Below are 19,730 nucleotides of genomic sequence, written 5' to 3'. Positions count from 1 at the left end.
CCTGCTGAAGGACAGAAGGGCAGAAGGAAGAGTGGAGCTGGGATAAGAGGAGTGCTCCTTCCTTCCCCCTCCACCTCCCTTCTGAAACAGTGCTGCTCAGATCTTTCTGATCTGTGAGAAATGTGTGATTTTAGCTTAGTTTCTGCATCCTGATGACCCTCACCTGACTTCATTTGCCTCAAAGCAAGGACTCCTCCTTCTGGCTAGGTACAGGAGCATCTTCAAACCTTGTTGGAGAGAATTAGAGACATTGGAGGGGTTCTTTCCACCCAAAATCCTGCCTTAGACTCTCCCCCCTGAAGGGACATCTCCTTTTGCTTTGATTTTAGGGATCCCAGAGGCCAAGGCTGGGCAGTGCCCTGCTCTCAGTAGTGCAAAACCAACTGGCCACAACCATTAGCTGCATCAGCTTTTTCAAGTCATGTTTCTTTGTTACTGCTGTGTTTTTACCCAGTGATAAGTAGGGTTTAACTGCAAATGATATTTTTCCCCAGAGAGAAACCTATCCTTTGGAAAAATAGCTTTAAAGTTGTTCTAAATGCATTTGTGTTTAAAAAAAGCCAAAACAACAAAACAAAAAAGTGGTGAAACAGCCAACTTTGCTCCTAGGGAACCTGGGAGAAAATAAAGAGTAGAGAAAAGAAGCAGTGGTTTGATTTGTCAGAGTTTACTTCTGCTTTGAAAAGTATTTTCAGCTGAATTTTAAGTGCTAATACTTCCAAATGAAAGCATTTTTCTCACTTTTTTTGGTTTTGTTTTCCTGAGTAAGAGAAAATTAGCATCTGATTGTTTTCCCCAACTGGGAATATGTTGGAGCATATGAGAAACCAAGCAGGAAGAAATGATTCAGTTCTCAATTACCCTCTATTTTCATTAAGTAATATAAAACAGAAATTCTGACTCCACAAAAGCACAAGAGGGAAATGAACTTTTAGCATCGTCCTTAATTTTCCTTATGTCCTCTTCAGAGGAGGTTTTAATGGAAAAACAAACTCTCTAAAATTTCCTGTGTTTCCTGGATGATGCCAAGACAGGGGTCCAGACCTGCACCCACGTCTGCAAGAGCTGGGGCTGGGCAGGGAGTGAGCTGGGATGGCACCAAGTAAAAGGTTATATCTGATCCCTGACCTTTTCAGAGGTGGACTCTGGTTTCACAGAGCCCCCAGAATTAGTTTAGTTGATGAAAATATTAATGGGGATTAGTGGCCGACTCCACATCCTGAAAGCCTCTGTTGTGCTCCAAATCACGTTTTTTCACTCACCCCATGTTTCCTCATGGCTGGTTGAACTCTGAGCTGGAACTTTCCAGTTGCAGGGAGGTTCCAGTCCCGTCCCAGCCTTGCTGTGGTCAGTGCTGGGGGGTTGTTACTGGCAGGGCAAGCTGCAGCAGATAAATTCCTGCCCTAGAGTGCTGTTATTTTACTGCTTGTTTTTACAGACACCCTGGTTGAAGATGTTATTACCTGCAAACACTTCATTAAGGAATTTAACAGAGGTGGAGTAAAAAAACCTCCAAACTTAAGCAGCTTTTCAGACATCCACCTGCTGTTGGTGCACCCATTTGCCTCCATCAGTGGCTCCAGGGCACGGGGCAGCGATGCTCTGCCTCTGGCCCTGCCCCAAGCCTGCAGGCAGCTCTAAGGGCTGCTGCTCCCCAAACCAGGCACTTACACACTGGCACCCAGGACTGTCACTAATGATTCAGCTGTTTGCTATTGGGATCTGCCTTCCTGTCAGCAGTATTGGTCCCAGTACCTGCCTTCAATGGATGCAGCCTCAGCCTCCTCCCTTGAGCCTTTGGCCAGCCCTGCCCTGCTGCCGCTGCGTTCCTCACGGGCCTGGGGTATTTTTTTTTCTCACTTCAAAAGCCTCCTCCTTCCTCGGATGTCCCAGTAGTGCTGGCATGGCTGATATTTCCTTCCCTGAATTCTATGTACTGCAGCACCCGCCAAGGATGACAGCTCTTCCTGTGCCTGCTACATCAGCTGAAAGAGCAGGGAGGATGCAGGATCTCGTATCAAGACCTCTCTGTGTGACATTTGCAAGGCCAGGACTATTTTTAGGCCCCACCATCAGCTACAGACAGGATTCTTGCAGAGGTCTCATCAAGGTGGTCACATGTGCTGTTTATTTACTTAGTTTGCAGTGATCCAGGGGGCTCATACGCTTGGCATTTCTGGGAAATAAGCAGCATGACCTGTATCACCTCAGAAGAGGCTGAAAATTTCCTAGAACAGGAGGACAGACTGCTGCTTGCTCCTCCAGAGCTACAGGAGCACCAATAGCTAAATTTGCAGGGCACTTCCACACAAATATGTGAGTCCCTACCTGTATTTCCAAGATAACTATCAGTTCATTGATGCCCTGGGCTGAGGCCATGTGGACAATCCCCATAGAGGGAGGATCCAGGATTCTGCATGTCAGTGGGTCTTTTCTCTTGTGATGCAGTTCCCCAGGTGCTGGGGCTGTGTCACAGCAGCCACTGTGTCCTGTGGCAGCCCCAAAGCCATGGGCCACCCCATGCAGCTGTGTCAGCTGCCTCCTTGCACCCATTCAGACTTTGTGGGGCTGTTGAAAACTCTTTTATGGTTATTTTTGCAAACAGTGAGCTGTGATTCTTCTGGCCTGTCCCACAACCCAGGGTATTGCCATTAGCAGGTTTCTGTGCTGCTGCTTGTCTCTGCCTTGTTTTCAGGCTCCTCTGCACCTCTCTGTCAGCCTGAGCAGTACAGTACCATGGTAGGAGTATCACCAGGCTGTGCCACCACATGAGCCACAAAGCAGAACATGCCTCAATTCTGCTGAGGGATTTCCTGGCAGGAGTGGTGGCTGGTGCACTGGCATCCTACCCTTGCATTTACCTGCCTTCTAAAGTAGTGAATTTGTGTTTATTGAATAGGTGAGCAGGATTTGAAAATGATCAGGATACTGCAGGCTGTGCACCCAGGGGTCTTTATTGACAATGAGATTGTGGAGCCCAACCCACAGCACGTGGCAGCTTACAAAGGTAAGGCTACACCTGCTGCCTGGGTTATAGCAAGGACCATGCATTTGAATGATGAGTTTTTCTGCTATTTTATGAAATTCAGGATTTTCTTCTACTTTTTGAAACAGAGCTGGTGAATCAAGCTCCAGACCTGCAGAATGTTTCTTTTATTTGGCACCAGCTCACTTCCTTGGAGTATGAACAGCAGGTGAAGGAGAGAGGCACACATAAGAAATTTGACTTCATCCATATGATCCAGGTAATGGCCATTGCTTTAACACAGGGCTATTGGATTTAACTACCCCCTCCAGTTCTGCTCTATGTTTGAATTTATGACCAGAGCTGAGCACTGCTCTCCCACAGCAATCCTGCAGAAGCTCCACAAACACCAAAGCTGGCAATGCTCAGTGCTGTGAGGTGTCCCTAAATGAGCATGTGGAATCAGGAAAGGCTGGGAAGCATCTGGAACAGAATTTAAAACACCTCTAAGAGAAAGAGTTTAAGCCTTTGGAGGGTCATTGCACTGTGGAGGAGGAATAATGGCTGTGTGTCCCTGTCTCTTCTAGATGCTGTACCGTGTGGAGGATATTCCCAGTACTATCAAGTTTTTCCACAGCTGCCTTGACCATCATGGTAAACTCCTGATCATAATTTTGTCAGGTAAGGGAGACCTTGTATTTTTTGCTCAATTGCTGGAGTTTTGAAGAGATTTGAAGGTTGAGAGCCACAAATATTTATCTGGGGATGTCAGTGGTGCTTATTCTATAGTAAATAACTAAAAAAAGAGCTGAATTTCATAAGGAGAATGCAATCTTTGGCTTAGCCTTGGGCCCCAGTGTCTGATGGGGCCACTCAGGCACAGCCTTTGTGCCCTTGCTTATGGAATTGAGGAATTGCTGTAGTAGAAAGAAGTGTGGCTGTCCATGAATGAGGGCCCATTCTTCCTCATGGAAAAATCAGCACTGGAAAAAAAAACAACCTGAGCTTTGGGTGGACTCATCCTTAGGGCTCTTTGTACAGCAATGACCCAGAGCCCAGAAGAACAGCAGATTCTGTTGAGAGCTGCAGGCTTTATGGCAGGACAGGAGAAAAGAGGCACAACATGATAGCACTTCTTAAAAGAATTGTTTCATCCCTTGTGCCATTCATGAATCCCTAGCTCTTGGTGTGCTGGAAAAAGCACAAATTCCCATGTTCCCCATAAAAACTGCCTCTCACATTGCCTGTAGCTGTTTCCCTTGCTGTGTTTTTGAGGTATGTATTGTTCAATGAGCACTTATAATTGAGGTTTAATATGTGAAAACATCTGCACTGCTTTGACCAAGGCACAGTTAACAGGCAGCACAGGATGTTCAGGCTTGGCACACTGGTACCTCTGTGTGTACCCTTCCTTCTGGGCAAATTCAGTGCTGGAGACATCTCCTGGGAGTTTCCTTCAAACAGGGCAGTTTTGGAGGGAGGGCTGAGGGAAACCAGGGTTTTATGAGGCGCAGATATTTATGTGTAGTCTTGAGTAAGGGTAAAACTCTCCTCCTGCCCTGTCAAGGCTGGGTCGGCAGTGAGGGAGCTTTCCAGCTCGTTTCATAGTTGATTAGCCGGTGTTTGACTGCCTTGGCTTTGCCAAAATAACCTTGCCTGGTGCCCCGGCAGACAGCAGCGGCTGGGCCAGCCTGTGGAAGAAGCACAGGGACTGCCTGCCCGCCACCGACAGCGGCCACTACATCACCTGCAGCGGCATCACCGAGGTGCTGCGGAGCCTGGGCGTGCAGCACCGCGTCTACGAGCTGCCTTCGGGCTGGGACATCACCGAGTGCTTCAGCGAGGGGGACGCGGTGGGCGGCCGCATGATGGATTTCCTGACGGGCACCAAGAACTTCCTGGGCACGGCGCCGCCGGCGCTGCGGCGGCGGCTGCAGGCGGCCCTGCGCCAGCCCGAGTGCAGCAGTACCAGGGACGGCAGGGTCATCTTCAGCAACAACCTCAGCATGATCGTCGTGGAGTCCTAGAGCCCGCAGTGTGCCCGGACTTGTTTTTAACACCGTGCTCCTGCCTGTGCTTTCAGTGGGACGTGCACTTTGTATGGCCAGCACGTTTGCACAGCCACGGACGGCTGTGCGCGGCCTGGGCGGCTGTGAGGGGGTGGCGGCCCCTGTGCTGGGCAGGCACTGAGCTGCTGCTGCTGCCCTGTGTGCCACTGATGCCTTCTGTCCCCTCTGGGTCACCAGAAACTGATGAATTGTGAAGGCTGACCTAGAGCAGAGACTAGACAGAGCTAAAGAATAAAGTAGGGATTTATTAAAAGGCCTCAATGGATCCGCCTTGGGCAGCACAAGAGCCCAGCCAGGGCTGCACCCAAGATGAACCAAAATGGTCACAAAATGCACAACCGCTCAACCCGTCTCTCACTTTCATGAGTTCTGCTCCATTTGCATCATGGAGTTAATTGTCCAGTTACAGCTTTAGCTTATGAAGTCCCATCCTTCTTGTTTTTCTCTCTTCAGTCCACGTTTTTGTGCTCTTGGGCTGAGATTTGGATCATTTGTCCTTGGTCCCCAGCTAGAGAAGGAATTGTTTTGTCTCCCTACTCTGTGCACAGAGCTCACCATCCCCTAATATAAAGCTCCAAAGTACACACTAAAGCAGTACAGAATCTGAAAAATATAAAAGCTAAAACCTGAGGCATCACCAGGACAAAACCAGCGAGGTGTCCCTGCTGCTTTGCACCCAGGTAATGGCACTGCACCCAGGCCTGAGCTGCAAGTTGCTCTGCACTAGGCTATTTCACGTGGTTTTATTGGCATAGACATTTACTGCCCCAAGTCTCTCAGCGTCTCACAATATAGACATGTCTTAAAAGTTTATCAGCCTTTTTGTTTGGAGAATATTTTGGAACCCAGGATGATACTTGCCCTGTGCTCTTTCAGGCAGACATTAATTTTGTTACTTTCTTACTACCGTTTGTCTCCATATAAAATAAAAGCAATCTTAAAACAAAAAAAGTCACATCTGGTTCTGCACGTGTGGGATTATAGAAAATGAAGAGCAAAGAGGTCATTGAGTTAAAAACCAAAAAAATATGCAAAGTACCATTTTATGGAAGGCATTGAGGGTTTCTTGTAAGTGAGAAAGATGAGCCTGAGGACGTGGAAGAGCTGGGAGAGAGCTGCAGCTTGTCCTTGTGCTGCAGCCCTGGGAGGCAGCTTGGCTCTCTTGGAGCAGCATCACTGCAGCACAGCAAAACAGCACCAATGACACTAAAATGTGGTTTATGTGGTTAAAATGTTAACATACGTAAGTTAAAACCATTTCCCGAGGGTCTTGAGTTGTTCACAGGGCTGAAGGAGGTGCTGCCAGGGCAGCCAGCACCGAAGGGAGATGCCACTCTGATGCCAGTGAGGTTTGGTTCTGCATTTGGCACCGTGCTGCTGTGCAGACCTTGGACTGAGCAGGGGAAGGCTGCCTGCATTGTCAGCAGCCTCATTGCAAACAGCTCCGAGGGGGGAAACCCAGCTCAGGTGGGAAATACCTGCAGGCACAGAAGCCATCTATCTCTGTGTCTGATTCTTCCATGCTTAAGGGTGAGTAGGACACACCTGTGTGCACCTGGAGGGGCTCAGGTGGAGGTGTGGTGTGGGTCAAATGGCTTCTTCCAGCACCATGAACATGTGGATCCTCACACTGGCGTGCAAGACATTCCGTGTCACTGTCACCCAGAGTCCTGCTGATCCTGCTAAAACTGTCCCACCCCACCCAGCTGAGTGCAGTTACTGCCAGGGGCAGCATCACCCTGAAAAGGTAATGAGCCTCTGGAATCATTGTGTCTCCACTCTGTCCTTTGGGGTTTTTTGGGTATTTTTTTTAGGTTTGGGTTTTAGCACATCCTTTTGAAATTCAGCTATTTCTCCTGAAACTACTGTAACAGGAAAAATGAGCAAAATAATGGGAAAACAGCAGCATGATATCATCTCCCTGGCAGGACTGAGGCGCCATGGCCTGCAAGTACTATTGCTGAGAGTTCCAGAAACGTCAGTCAGAACTGGACAACCTTCTCCAGAGTACCCCATAGCTGTGCACAAGCTTTTCCCTTTGATCCATCCTATTGTTTATTCCACAGGCATCTCCTTTGCTGGTGTTGGCTCCCAGCACTGGGCAGGGAGTGAGCAGCTGGGCTCTTGGACAGGATCTCAGCACTGCTCCCATCAGTGCCCTCCTTCCATTATGAATTCCCATGGTTTATATCCAGTCAGCAGTGGTGTCTCTGTCTCCACCTGGTAGATTAAGAGGAAAAACAAAAGGTACCATAAACCAGGCTTGCTTTCCAAGCTTCAAAGAAAAATCCACCTGTTAATCTTTGCAGAAATTTGGCACAATACAGGTTTGCCCAGACCTTCCCAAGCCCAGGAGGTTTTCTACCCGTGCACAGACAGACACATTTCCAATAAGCAGATACTCAGCAAGACCCATCTGTGAGCACAAAATTTACCCACAAAATTGTAAATCAATCTGCAAATGCTCAAAAAAAGGAGCACTTCAAAGCAGACTGTTTAGTGACAGGCTGGGGAGATGAAACAGGGCACCCCATTAAAAACACAGCTGATCAATGCTTTACATGTAATTTTTCCTTTGATTCTTCAAAAGCAAGTAGTTTATCAACAACTCTGCTTGTACACCTGGAATAAATAGCATCCTAAGTGTCCCATTTGTTTGTATATTTATTCTTTGGTGAACATGCTGTTTAATAACTATTTGTTTTGCTTTCTAAAGGATGCTCTCCTCCCATGCAGAATTTCAGGCTGTGCTTCCCCAGCAACAGGAATGTGGCCACGAGAGGGCTGCAGCAGCCAGCGGAATAAATCCACCTCAATCCACCTCCGAAAACTCTGGGAATGCTGAGCTGAAGCAGCAGAACCAGACAGTCAGGCAGACAAATGCATTCAGCTTCCTCTGCTGGCTCATCACACCCTGATCCCAGCAGCTGGGACCACACGTTTTTCTGCTGCAGTCATGGGCTCTGACTCTGGGCTTTGGTTTGTAAAAAAGTCACGATGGCATAGCACAGCTGCCACAAGGAATGCACAAAATCTGCTTTTGGGTTGGTTGTTTTTCTCCCACCCAGTGGCTAAAGTGCTGCTGCTGGAGCTCAGGGTCAGCAGACAGGGACCCAGGAGTGACAGATCCCAGGGGGGGAAATATGAGGAGGGGGATGAGCTTTTGGGTTGGTTGTTTTTCTCCCACTCAGTGGCTAAAGTGCTGCTGCTGTAGCTCAGGTCTATGGACAGGGATTCAGGAGTGACAGATCACAGAGAGGGAAACATCAGGAGGGGGATGGCAGGAGGGGAGAGGCTGTTTCAGCCCTAGCTTTGAGCCAAATTAACCCTGCTGAGCTCAGTCCAGGAGGAGCTGTGCTCCATAATGAGTTCCATGGCAGTTCCCATTAGTGAGGAGCCAGTCCACGTCTCCCAGAGGGAACTGTGATGCTCCATCAGCACCGGTTTGTTCCAGCCCAGAGAGAAGGCTTTTGGTGATAACCATGTAGTAGGCTGCTCTGTGCTCTCCACAGCAGAATCAGTGCCTGCAAAACCCAGACTGTGCAGTTTCACTTGGAGCAGTTGCAGATTTTGTCCTCATTTCCAGTTCATAATCTGCCCATTTCAATGCACAGCTCTGGTTGTGTTACAGTCCCCCAAAAAGGAGCTACAGAGAACAAGTCTTTACAACATCAAGGATGGATAATTTTAGTTTTACTGGGCCTATATGCAGTCTTGGGGGCTCAGTGGTTTGCCTTTGAAGTGTTAAGGCTTCTCTGCTCATGAATATCAACAGGGGAATGAAGGTAGCATGGGAACTGCAAATCTAGGAGCTGATTTCTGAATAATCTCATTAAAAAACAAGCTCAGTAAAATACTGGAGCATATACTAAAAATATTATACTTAATCTCAATAGGGGGGAAAATGAAGAGACTGAACTTTTTTTCCCTCCCCCTTCAACATTTTCCCACAGAAATCTGTTGAGGCTTATATCAAGCATGTAGGATTGTGCTCACATTTTTGGAGCTTATAAAGGCCTTCATAGGAATAATAACCTCCTGGATAGGGCTCTAGAAAGGTATTTATCATCCTGCTTTTTAAACTGAATATTTTTTTCAAGATCATCTCCTCCAGAAGGAGGATGAAGATCTAATCCAAGTCTGAAATATCTTTATTAATAGCTCCTTGTAGTCACTCCCCTCCCTTACTGAAGTATCAACAGAAACTTAAATCTTGCTAAATGGTGAAAGTCCTCTTAGGCAGAGAATGTGTTGCTCTGTTGAATGTCCCCCATTCTCCTTTAATTCCTTGTTAACAACAAATAAATAAAGAAAGAAACAAATCCCTCCAATAATAAATGTTTGGAGTAGAAGCTCCAGCTGGAAAGCTCTGGTGCCTGAGGAGGGTGTGTGGAACATGTGAGATGGCAGAATCCCAGTGGGGCTTTTCTTCTCATCTCTGAGAAGGAGCAGGGAAGAGCAGAACAGGAGTTTCATTTCCACTCCCCACTTCTGATGACACATTTGATTAGATGTGCCAGCAAATTGCTAGAGAAAACATATGTTTTGTCATACATTGTAATGATGGTTCCTCTGGTGAATTTATAAGTGTGATAAGGAAATTTTCAGAGCAGTCTCTAAGTCCCTACTGCTTTGTTAACATTTTTTAGCATCCTATTAATCACTCTGTATGTATCTGTCAACAGCTGATATTATGGATTAAGGAAGATTACAGCTCATTGCTCCAGTGGCTGTTTTCTTTAGGATTTAACTCTACAGGCACTTTGCCATTCACCTCCCTCTGACAAAACCAGCCCCTTGCTTTTGCAAACACTTTGCAGTGCTTCCCTGACTAAGAGTGGGTTTACTTTAAAAAGTATCAAAAGTGCTCATCCAGAAGGGAAACGTTTTGATTTCATTATTTCTGGAAGAAGGGCTAACACAGTTTCAGTGAGGAACAAAGTGTCCACAAGATCCTGATTTACAGACGTTTCCATGCAGATTAATGTTGACTTTGTTTTGTCATGCTTGTGCAGATCATGTCACTTGTTATTTGAGGAAATTCAGAAAAAAGTTCTACAGGTTTAATAAATTTAACTCATAGATTTTCTCCATTGTTTACTATCAGCTATAGGCCATTCTGCAGTTCTATGTATTTGTTATCTACTCTGGGATACAATTAATCCTTGTGACACCTATGATGCAAAACAAAACAGAATTAACACCTGAGAATCAAACAGCTCACCCATAAATTATGTTCAGACTAAAATTTATTCACCCAAACTTACTCCCTTGTGCCAAGACTTGTTTTTATGCTTAAAAACAATAATGTCAGAAATACCAGTTTTGACCTAGACATTCTTCCTGAGCTTATTTAATTCTTACATCTTGTCTGCAAGGCCTTATCATTCCTTGCTCCCTTCTCTGGCAGAGCATCTCCCCACCACATCCTCATCCCAAAGCAGCCAAATTAAAGAAAACTTTCCTCCCATGCTCAGAAGATGCAGGGTCATGGCCAGTCTCTGTCCTGGCTCACTTGCAATTCCTGCCAAATGTTAATGCAGATTTCTTGCTTCAGAGCCTCAGGTGACACAAAGCTGCTCTGGGTGTTTTACTGGGAGCCTCTCACCCCATTACAAATGTCCTAAAACAACAAGCACTGCCAGAGCCTGCCTCCTCTGCACTTGGTGTAAATTATCCCTGGGCCACTGCTTAATGTTTATTATTTCTGATGATTTGAAATTTTAAACTGAGGACATTAATATAACCTATAGTTCAAGGCCAGGTAAAGGGGTTAATTGGAGAGGAAATTTTTGCTTTGCTGTATGGGAGAGCTGTATTTTACTCCCCCTAACCCCCAGCAAATACAGTCCCCAAATTCATTGTTGTTTTGGTGGGAATTTAAATAAATCTTCCAGTTCCATCTCTTGGCCACAAATTGCTTCTAAACATAATTAGCCTTTCTACTGCTACTGGAGCCTTGTTTATTTATGTGTCAGTCCCTGGAAAGTGTAGGAATATATAAAATTTCACTCAGGCTTAGACAAAAACTCCTCCTTGGATAGAATCCTGTACTTTCAAGGGAGGGAAGGAAAAAAAGGAATATAAAAAATAGTCAATATATCTTTCTTGTACTTCCCCCACCCTCCCTGCCTTTTGCAAACCTGTCTGTCAGGGACCTTCTGTGCTGAAGGCTGCATCCAGACAGTCATCCCTCCTCCTTCCCTTTCCTCATTCATTTCCCTGATTTCTTTCCACATGTTTTGCAAAACAAACCCCAACAAATAAATCCATTTCAATACCTCTGCACAGCCACTTTTTATCTTGGTGAAAGATATCTCCTTTTTTTAAATACAATTTCATTTAATGTGAGGATCATCTGGCCAACTTTCACCCTGACCGTAAAACTGTCATCTTTTGATTCCAAAATCAGGCTAAAAATTATTTCAGAGATAATCTGCTGTTCAAAATCTCTCATTTGGCTGTTGAACAGAGAAACACTGAAGTCTGAAAATGCAAAGGAAGGTTCATGTTTGTAATTAAGGGCTTCCCCTGTTCTCAGGGTATCTGTATTTGCATGGGGCCCTGCCATGGGCTTTCCCAGGCTGGCCATGATCATTTCATCTTGCTTGGAACCAATTTTCCATCTTTAAAACCTTCCTTTCCTTGCAGGCAGGCCATGAGGTTGGATCCATTACTGCAAGTGAGAGGTTTTATTACTGAGGTGATAAGTGTCATGCCAATACAATAGTAATAATAAATAACTTCTCTAGAAGTGTAAAAGGGCCTGACATTATTAATTGCATTTCAAGCTCTTGCAGCATGTGTGGATCAGGATTGAATGCAGAACAGACCAAAGGCTTTTTTCTTGCTTGCATTTTTGCTCTTTGGACAGGAATGTGTTTTGGTCAGCTGAAATGTCCCTGGTGTGCTGAGCCTGCAGCAAACCTCTCACCTGTGCAAGCCCCCATCACTCCCATCAGGGCTCAGATGCCCCTGCTGGGATGCAGAGATGGAGGAACACCCCCCTGACAGGCAGGGGAGGCCTTTCTTTTATTTTTTTCCCCTTCAACAGCAAATGCAAATTCTCTAAATCTTCTCAGTCCTTAGTAGAGATGGTGTCAGATGGCTTCAACAGGAGGCAATGCTTTTAGATGCTTATGAAAGATGTGATTTCCTGCATCTCTCCAGCAGGCTGCCATTCACTGATGAATGTGCAGAGGGCCTCACAAATGCCCCAAAAGTGACTAAAGCTCTTGGTTAAAGGCAGAAATTGGTCCCAGGTGCTGCAGGGCTCTGGCACAAATCATTGCACGAGCACTGCCTTGTACATCTGAGTTGAGATGCTCACAGGTAAGTTCACTGAGCAAAGGCAGGTCACATCAGCAGATTTAACGTGTCCTTTGAACCTCCTGCACCTCATTTTCTGCCCTCTGCTGTAACATTTCTTTTGATCATTTAGTAAGGGGCAGTTGTTTCATTACAATGGAAATAAAAATAATTGACACAAAAGGGTGGGGTTTTCCCTATTCAGAGTGACAGTGAAAAGTTGCACTCCTGAGTTGGCTTGAATTGAGTGAGCATTATTAAGTGGTGACATGAAAAAGACCTCTCAAAGGAGATAATGCCTTCATCCAATTAATCCTTCCTAATGAACTTAACCTTCAGAGGTGGGCAGAACAGTTTCAGCGTGAAGTTTGCTTCCTGTGGTCATTTGTGCCAATAAAAGTCTTGAGAGGAGGCTGATGAAAACTCATGTGAATGTGCCTGAAGTGAATTTATTTTGATATTTGACTTGTCAGGAAAAGAAAAAAAAGTGGTTTGTACTTTTCAACCTGATCTGCCATTGTGCTCTCTCCTGATGATCCCATTCTTTAATAACTCCTCAAATTATAATAAGGCTCCTAGGCATCTGCTTCCCTTTGAATTTCAGCTGAGAAAATTCCACATTTGAATCACTTGAAAATGGAGTTTTATTTGATAACCTGTATTTTCAAGGTGGGTAACTACCTTGGTGAACACCTTGATGGTTATTTCAGTAATAGTAGTCTAAAAATACTCTTCTGTCTCTGAGAAATTTGGATTGAGGAAAGAATCTTTTTTCCACTATGTTATAGTGATACTTTGCACTTGGGCACATTCTTTTATCAGCATGTTTTATTCATCAATGCACCAGCCCCTCGACTGGTTTTGTTTAATTGTGACTCTCTTTATACCACAGGTTTGGAAGTCCAACTGTAACATTTTATTGCTGCTTTTCCCTATGCTTTGGAGATCTCAAGAAAGAAAGTGCCAGGAAGGGGAAAAGAAATAGGTAAGCTCTACCAAAGCAGAAGTTGTCAGACTAAAACAAATCCAGAGGGAGGAAAAATGTCAAAAGAATTTATAAGAAGATTTTAAAAATCATATATTTATGATGTGTTTGTTCTTTTATAAAAATGGAAGCTCCTGTTTATCTCCAGTTAGAACTGGTTCTAAAGTGAGATGCCACCTCCAAATGAGAGCACCCAAAATTATCTACCCAGCTCCTACCTCTGTGTCAATAGCTCATATTAGTGATCTGATTTTCATCATGCCAGTGAGTATTTTTTCAGCTTTGAGAAAAGAAAACATGCCTGAAGGTTAGGATTTAAGCTGATAAACCGAAATTCCCAGATTTTAAATATTGGCCACTACAACTTGTCCACTGCTGTAAAATGATTCAGTGAAGTCATCATGAATAGCAACTCTAGGTCTTCCCCATCTCCAATTTAACCAGCAAAAAAGAACTCTTTAATGAGGACAATGGAGCTGATAGCTGGGGAGAAATTATTTTCCAGCTGCTACATGGTTCTGGGGTCGTGTAAAATTAACCACTTTGAAGTTGTGCAGCCTGGTTTCATACCTCAGACAAAGAATTGGGATAATTTTTGAGCACTGCAAGCTGCTCATACTTCTCCTACTGCTTGTGGCAGGAAGGAATAGTTTTTAACCTGCACTTTGTTCAGTATGGCAGTGGAAAAGCCAGTGCATCCAGCCTAGTGTGTGCAGGAGGTGGGCACTGAATTAATATTTCTTTTCATATTCTGGAAGAGTGTCTCAATCAAAATGAGACTTTATGGCCTGCTTTTAATTTCACAGTTATAAAGATGAACATGCAACTTTTCCAGAGAAATAATTAGGTATTACAGAATAAAGCACGTCCCCATCAAATAATAATAACACATTTAATTAAGTGAAAAACTGTACTATCTCTAACAGATTTTACTGTCTATAATTTATTCCTAGATTAATGGGTATTTTGTAGTCCGCCAGTCCACTGAGTATGCTTAGTGTATGATAATGCTTTTCTTAGTTATTATTTCTGTTTCTATTTCTACTCCATGTTGACTAAAAACTACTACATCCACTCTTTTCAATTAATGCCTTGGTATTGTTTCTTTTAATGAAAACATAGTTCTTTTGGTCATTTTTTGCCAGACATTTAGCCCTGGGGCTAAACCAGTTGATATGTAATTTTGTTTCCCTGGTGGTCCCATGGATGAGCTTGGATTAGAGTGGGTGCTCATCTAAATGTAAAACACATATAATCACTTGTAATTGCCTGGAAACTGGCAGCAGGTTAATTAGTGCAGACTGTGGTGCTGAGCTGGACATGCAGGTGGTGCAGTGGCTGTGAGACCTGAACCTAAGCCATCATGAGGTTCAAAATAGAAAAGGCCATTTCTGCTGGCCCCAATTTTCTGTGTTCTTTGATTTGATCTCCTCTTTAGGGCGCTTTGGGTTGAGCCTTGGGCAAGGAGGGGATATGCTGCTGTTGTCTTCCAGAGCACAGCAGGTCAGAGAAGACACATTCCCAGAGCTGGTTTAAAAGCTCAGACAGGCTTTTTGGCTGGTGCCTGAGCTGATGCTTGAGTGACTCCTCTGATGGTAAAAGACACTGATGCATCAGCACCAGCCAACGCCAGAGCCATCTATTTACCCAGGGAAGTGCTGCAATAGATCAATGTTAAATGCTTATTTGTGCTTCACTGCTCCAAGGCACAGAAACTAATTACCAAAGATAAATTAGCCCTTGTGACAATGACTAAGAAATACACGTCCCAGGATAGACCACCTTGACCACAAACACACATAATTCTGCCTCTGACGAGGAGCAGCAGAGGGTTACACAGCTCATCCTTCACCAGAGCTCACTCAGGGTGGAGTGCTGCTGCCTTTGTCCGTGTGCTGGAGAGCTGGTGACCATTTGCTGAGCCCCTGAGTCTTTCTTTTCCCTCCTGGAGCCACTCACTTGACTCCCCTGTGTCCCTGTTTGCCCAGCTGTGGATCAGCAGCAGCAGTAAATAAAACACCTTCTGGTGTTCTGACTGATGGCAAACTGCCCCCAAAGGTTTTGAGTTAACACATGAGTTTATGAGCTTTGCCTTTACACCTTGGCTGCTCAGGAACTGCAAATGCCTCACTCTGTGTCACCTGTGCAGCAGTCAGGAACAAAAGGAAAGTTTTCAATTTTGGGTGTGGTTGCAGAGTTTTTCTAGCTAAACTCTTGGTGTTTCTCATGGCAGCTGTAACCAGCAAATGAGAACTTTTCAGAGTTGCAATAGGTTTGTAATGCCACTGCTTCAGTCATCCCTCCCCTGGACCTTTTACTTCTCTCTTCCTGCCAAATTTGGTGAATCTGAATCCAAAAACATCTACCCTTATTCTCTGACTGGAACTGAGAGACTCAGGATGGATCTTCGGGAGTGCCTGAGAGGCTGCAGAGCTCCTCTAAATTTTTCCTGCAAGGAAAGCAGGAGAGAGATGCTTCCATTAACTTTTTACCCTGAGCCCTTACGAAAGATCTTGCTAGGCTGGGCAATGCATTTTCCACAAATTGTGTAAAACCAGAGTACAAAGCCATTATGGATTCAACCCTGCTCACTGTGTCCATCATAACAAGCTCAGGAGAGACCTGCAGAACTGCAGGAGTAATAACTTGAGTGGGGAAACCTTGGGAACACTCACAGTGCCTGGGGGAGGGTCATGCTGGTGTCAAAGCTCCTCTGTAAGCCAGGTTGACTAAATTGCTCTCAGATAACTCACAAATGGCTGCACTCTTCTCTATCTCCATGGGATGAACCCCTACCAACTGATATATCTCAGCATTCCCCTTGCCCTTTTCACCTGGTTGTATCTCTGTGGCACCACAGACCCATCTCAGGCTGCAGCAGAGCAGTCTGTCCCGCTGTGCCGTCCCAAACTGGGCTTTCAGCTCTCAGGGACATCCATTCCTCTCAGTATCATACCCCAGCTCTCCTCTGTACTGAAGGCACTCCCCAGGTTTGGGGCATCATCACATTTTCATCACCACAGTCTTCCTTTTCTGCCAAGATCATTAGTGGGAATATTAAGCTATGTGACTGACCCTTGAGGAAGACCCTAGAAAATGCCTCCAGGTCTGCTGCTTCTCTGAGCACTCCTTGTAGCTGGACCTCAGGTATAATTAAGAGAAATAACCTGTATTTTTATATCATTTTAGCAAGCTACTATTTTCTAGATGTGAAAATCCCAATTGCTGCCTGAGAAAGTGAAGCATCACTTCTGTCTTTGTGACATCCTCTCTTCCCAGCCAGCAGAGCAAAGCGCTGATGGAGTTTCTGCAGCCAGACTTGTAAGACCCCCTGTGCTGGTTGGGCACATCAGCTCTGGCTCCCAGGGGTGGGGACAGTGCCCCTGTCTCTGCCAAGCCATCAGGACAGGACTGGCTCCAGCTCTTAACCCAGATTTTACAGCATCTCGTCCAGCTCTGACCTGGTTTGCAAGGTACAAACCCGAAGGTTACACCTGGATGGGGTTGTACCCACTCCTCCAAAGCCTCCTGGCCACGTTAGTGCTGCCGCAGGTAGTTTTCCATGATTTTGGTTTCCGGCAGCAGAGGTCAGCATTGCCCTGCTGATGGACGGCCACGCTCTCACCTGCAGGGAACAGCAAAACATCACAAAATCAGCTTTCGTTAGTCCTTGCTCTCTTGTTGCGATGGATTGTGTCTCTGAGCTCCAGCAGCTCCTGGAGGGGCAGGTGACCGAGCCACCGTCTGTGTCCTCTGGGAAGTGACAAGGGAGGCTGTGGGGTGGCCTTGCATGTGCCATGGGCTGTTCAAGGTGCCTGGGGACAGCAGGGATGTACTCAGGGTGCTGCCATGGGACCTGTGGGACACCTGTGTCCCCCCAGAGTGGCAGCAGGAGAGAGGCTGATCCCCCCAGCACCACAAACATCCCCAAACATGGACAGGCAGCGGAGCCTGGGGACCTTGGCCATGGATCTGATGTTCCCTGTTCATGTCAGGACTGTATTTTGTCTAACTGATTTATGTCTTGTTAAATGGCTGAGGGATGTTATAAGCATGTGACTCAACTGTTATTGCATATAGATAATTATAGCTCTTCTAAACAGCCTATTGGACACTAATCAGTCCACTGAATAATTGCTCTCTCTTTGTGAACATCCTTTTGACACAAGGTGGGTCCAGCAGGGGAAACAGAAAGGTGAGCCAGTCCTCCAGGGATCTATCTATTGCCTACTTGCTCTGCTATGTCCCTGATATTTTTTCCTGAGCTGGGAAATGACACTTTCTGACTAGAAGTAGTCTTTATCTTGGAGTTCTTGGGGTTTTTACCTACATACTGAATGACTCAGCCAGGCAGTCTCCAATCCATATGTTCTGCACCATGCTGAAGTTACAGCACCCTTGACACATAATGAAAATATTGCTCACCAAAGAGCCAGCAGCTGTGCAAGCCAAACTGGTTGCCTCAGTGTTGTTGCCAGCCAAAATCCCAACCTCATAACAAACCCTGGAAGTTGTTGACAGGAGTGGTTTCCATGCTGTCAGGCACTGATTGTGTGCCTTCACTTGGAGCAGGGGAATGGCACCGAGCAAAGCTGTCCCCAGCAGCCCGACTGGCCTGTGGGGACAGTGTTGGCAGCCCTGCAAAGCAAAGTGGCTTTGGTGCCTCCAGGGATGGACAAGGAGCTGATCAGCCTTTGGTCTGGGTTGAGGAAGTGGCTTCTATCTTCCCCTTTGCACTCCAGGAGGTACAGAATTTTAGGAGATAAATTTGGGCTGAAAGCCTAACAAAAATGATCAGTTTGAAGGCTGGATTTGGTGTATCCTGGTAATGACAGGGAAATTCAGGTGCAATGGTAAAGCTTGGCCTTCAGCACTGGCTGTCAAATTGAAGATCAGTGTGAAGCCCCCTCAAACACATGTGTGATGTGAGAGACTTTGGGGGATTGTTCAAGGGAAGCTGCCCAGGGAGCCCAGGACTGAACTCTGTTAGAGGAACGAACCCTTACTGCCATTCCCTCAGTGTCCCTCAGGCATTTATTGAATCTCACACATTTCCGTGCTTTCTTAAAATTCCCATCTCTTGCAGATGATTGCAAGGCCCACGAAAACTCTGTATTAGACCCCAGATGAGAAGTACACCAGTGGGACAAGGGTTAACACAGCAGCTTTGGTCTCAGGACATTTGGATGTGGTGCCACATGAAGATGAAGAACTCACAGTGTGGTGGGAGCAGCCTGGGCCCTCCCTGGTGCCCCCACCTCTCCACCCTGCAGTTTGAGAGGTGTTTTCTATTGAGTTCATAAAAGAAACGCCACACAGAATCCCCTGGCTGTGGCAATAGATTCAATCAGTCTCAGTCCATTAGCTTAACTAATCAATAGCTTTAAGTGCCATAATGCTGTCTCCTACTTCATCACAAAAGCTGCAAACTTACAGGAGGCCACGTGTAATTACAGGCACTCTCTCCATTAACTTCAGGGAAATTAAACAGCCAATATTTGGGTGTCTGGCAGGTTACTTCTCTCAGGAAAGCTGGCACATCCAAATCAAACAGAGCTGATTAATGGGAAAAAAAGGCACATTTTTATCAAGGCTTTTCATGACGTTATCATGTCACTGTCACCCCAGCAGCTCAAGATGTGTTTTGGATGGCAGATCTGCATCTCCCCACTGCACTTTGTCTTGCTGGCCTCAGCTGCAGAGACCTGAGACAGAGATGTGCCCCTGATTTGGAATGACTGCGAAAGACCCCACTCCCTTGCTCTGGAGTGAGAAAATCCTTGGTGAAAATTGCAAGAAATAACACCAAGGGGACAAAAACCCCCACAGGTAATATTAATCTTATTATATTATTATATTACAAATATTATTATATTTTATAAAATCATTATAGTATACTATATAATAATAAAATATTACTATTAAGTAATATTATGATATTACTATTACTATAGTATTAGTATATATAGTATGTAGTATAGTGTATATAATATATATATTATAGAATAGTAATTAATGTTAATAATAAACAATGACAACAACAACAACAATAATAATCCCTTTCACAACTTTTTTTTGCTTGTTCCCATGCTGTAATTCCTCCATCTGGAAAAAAGTTGGCTCTAAAATGTTATATTAAGCTCCCTTTAGTCTGCCTCTGGGAAGCCAAAAGTGGACCACATTTGCATTTTCATGCCTGAAGGCTGGACCTTTAACCCTGCATTACCAGCAACATTCCAGAGCCAGGGGGTACAACCATAGCCCAGGTCTCTCCACTGGCCTCTGAGTTGTAATACTCATTAACTATAGCAAGCCTGTGTTTTTTCAATTATTTTTGCCATAACTGATACACTGTAACCAATTCCAGTTCTCTTTGCCTTTTCAGGTACTGTACCCATCCTTG

The 19,730-nt window shown here is 45.3% G+C and overlaps 1 protein-coding gene across 1 annotated transcript in view; it reads left to right on the top strand.

The window, feature by feature from the left end:
• LOC102041084 (carnosine N-methyltransferase 2-like) overlaps nucleotides 1–4,992 on the top strand; it is a 10,175-nt gene extending 5,183 nt beyond the window's left edge. Inside the window, exons 5-8 of the mRNA XM_005415735.1 lie at nucleotides 2,900–3,007; nucleotides 3,115–3,245; nucleotides 3,553–3,646; nucleotides 4,637–4,992. Coding sequence (XP_005415792.1) covers nucleotides 2,900–3,007; nucleotides 3,115–3,245; nucleotides 3,553–3,646; nucleotides 4,637–4,992 — 689 coding nt within the window. The remainder of the gene's footprint in view (nucleotides 1–2,899; nucleotides 3,008–3,114; nucleotides 3,246–3,552; nucleotides 3,647–4,636) is intronic.
• Nucleotides 4,993–19,730: the final 14,738 nt, after the last annotated feature.

Source organism: Geospiza fortis, unplaced genomic scaffold (assembly GCF_000277835.1).
Source record: "Geospiza fortis unplaced genomic scaffold, GeoFor_1.0 scaffold112, whole genome shotgun sequence".
Taxonomy (NCBI): domain Eukaryota; kingdom Metazoa; phylum Chordata; class Aves; order Passeriformes; family Thraupidae; genus Geospiza; species Geospiza fortis.
Note: the sequence above shows the minus strand (reverse complement) of the source record. Positions and strands in the feature narration are given on the sequence as shown.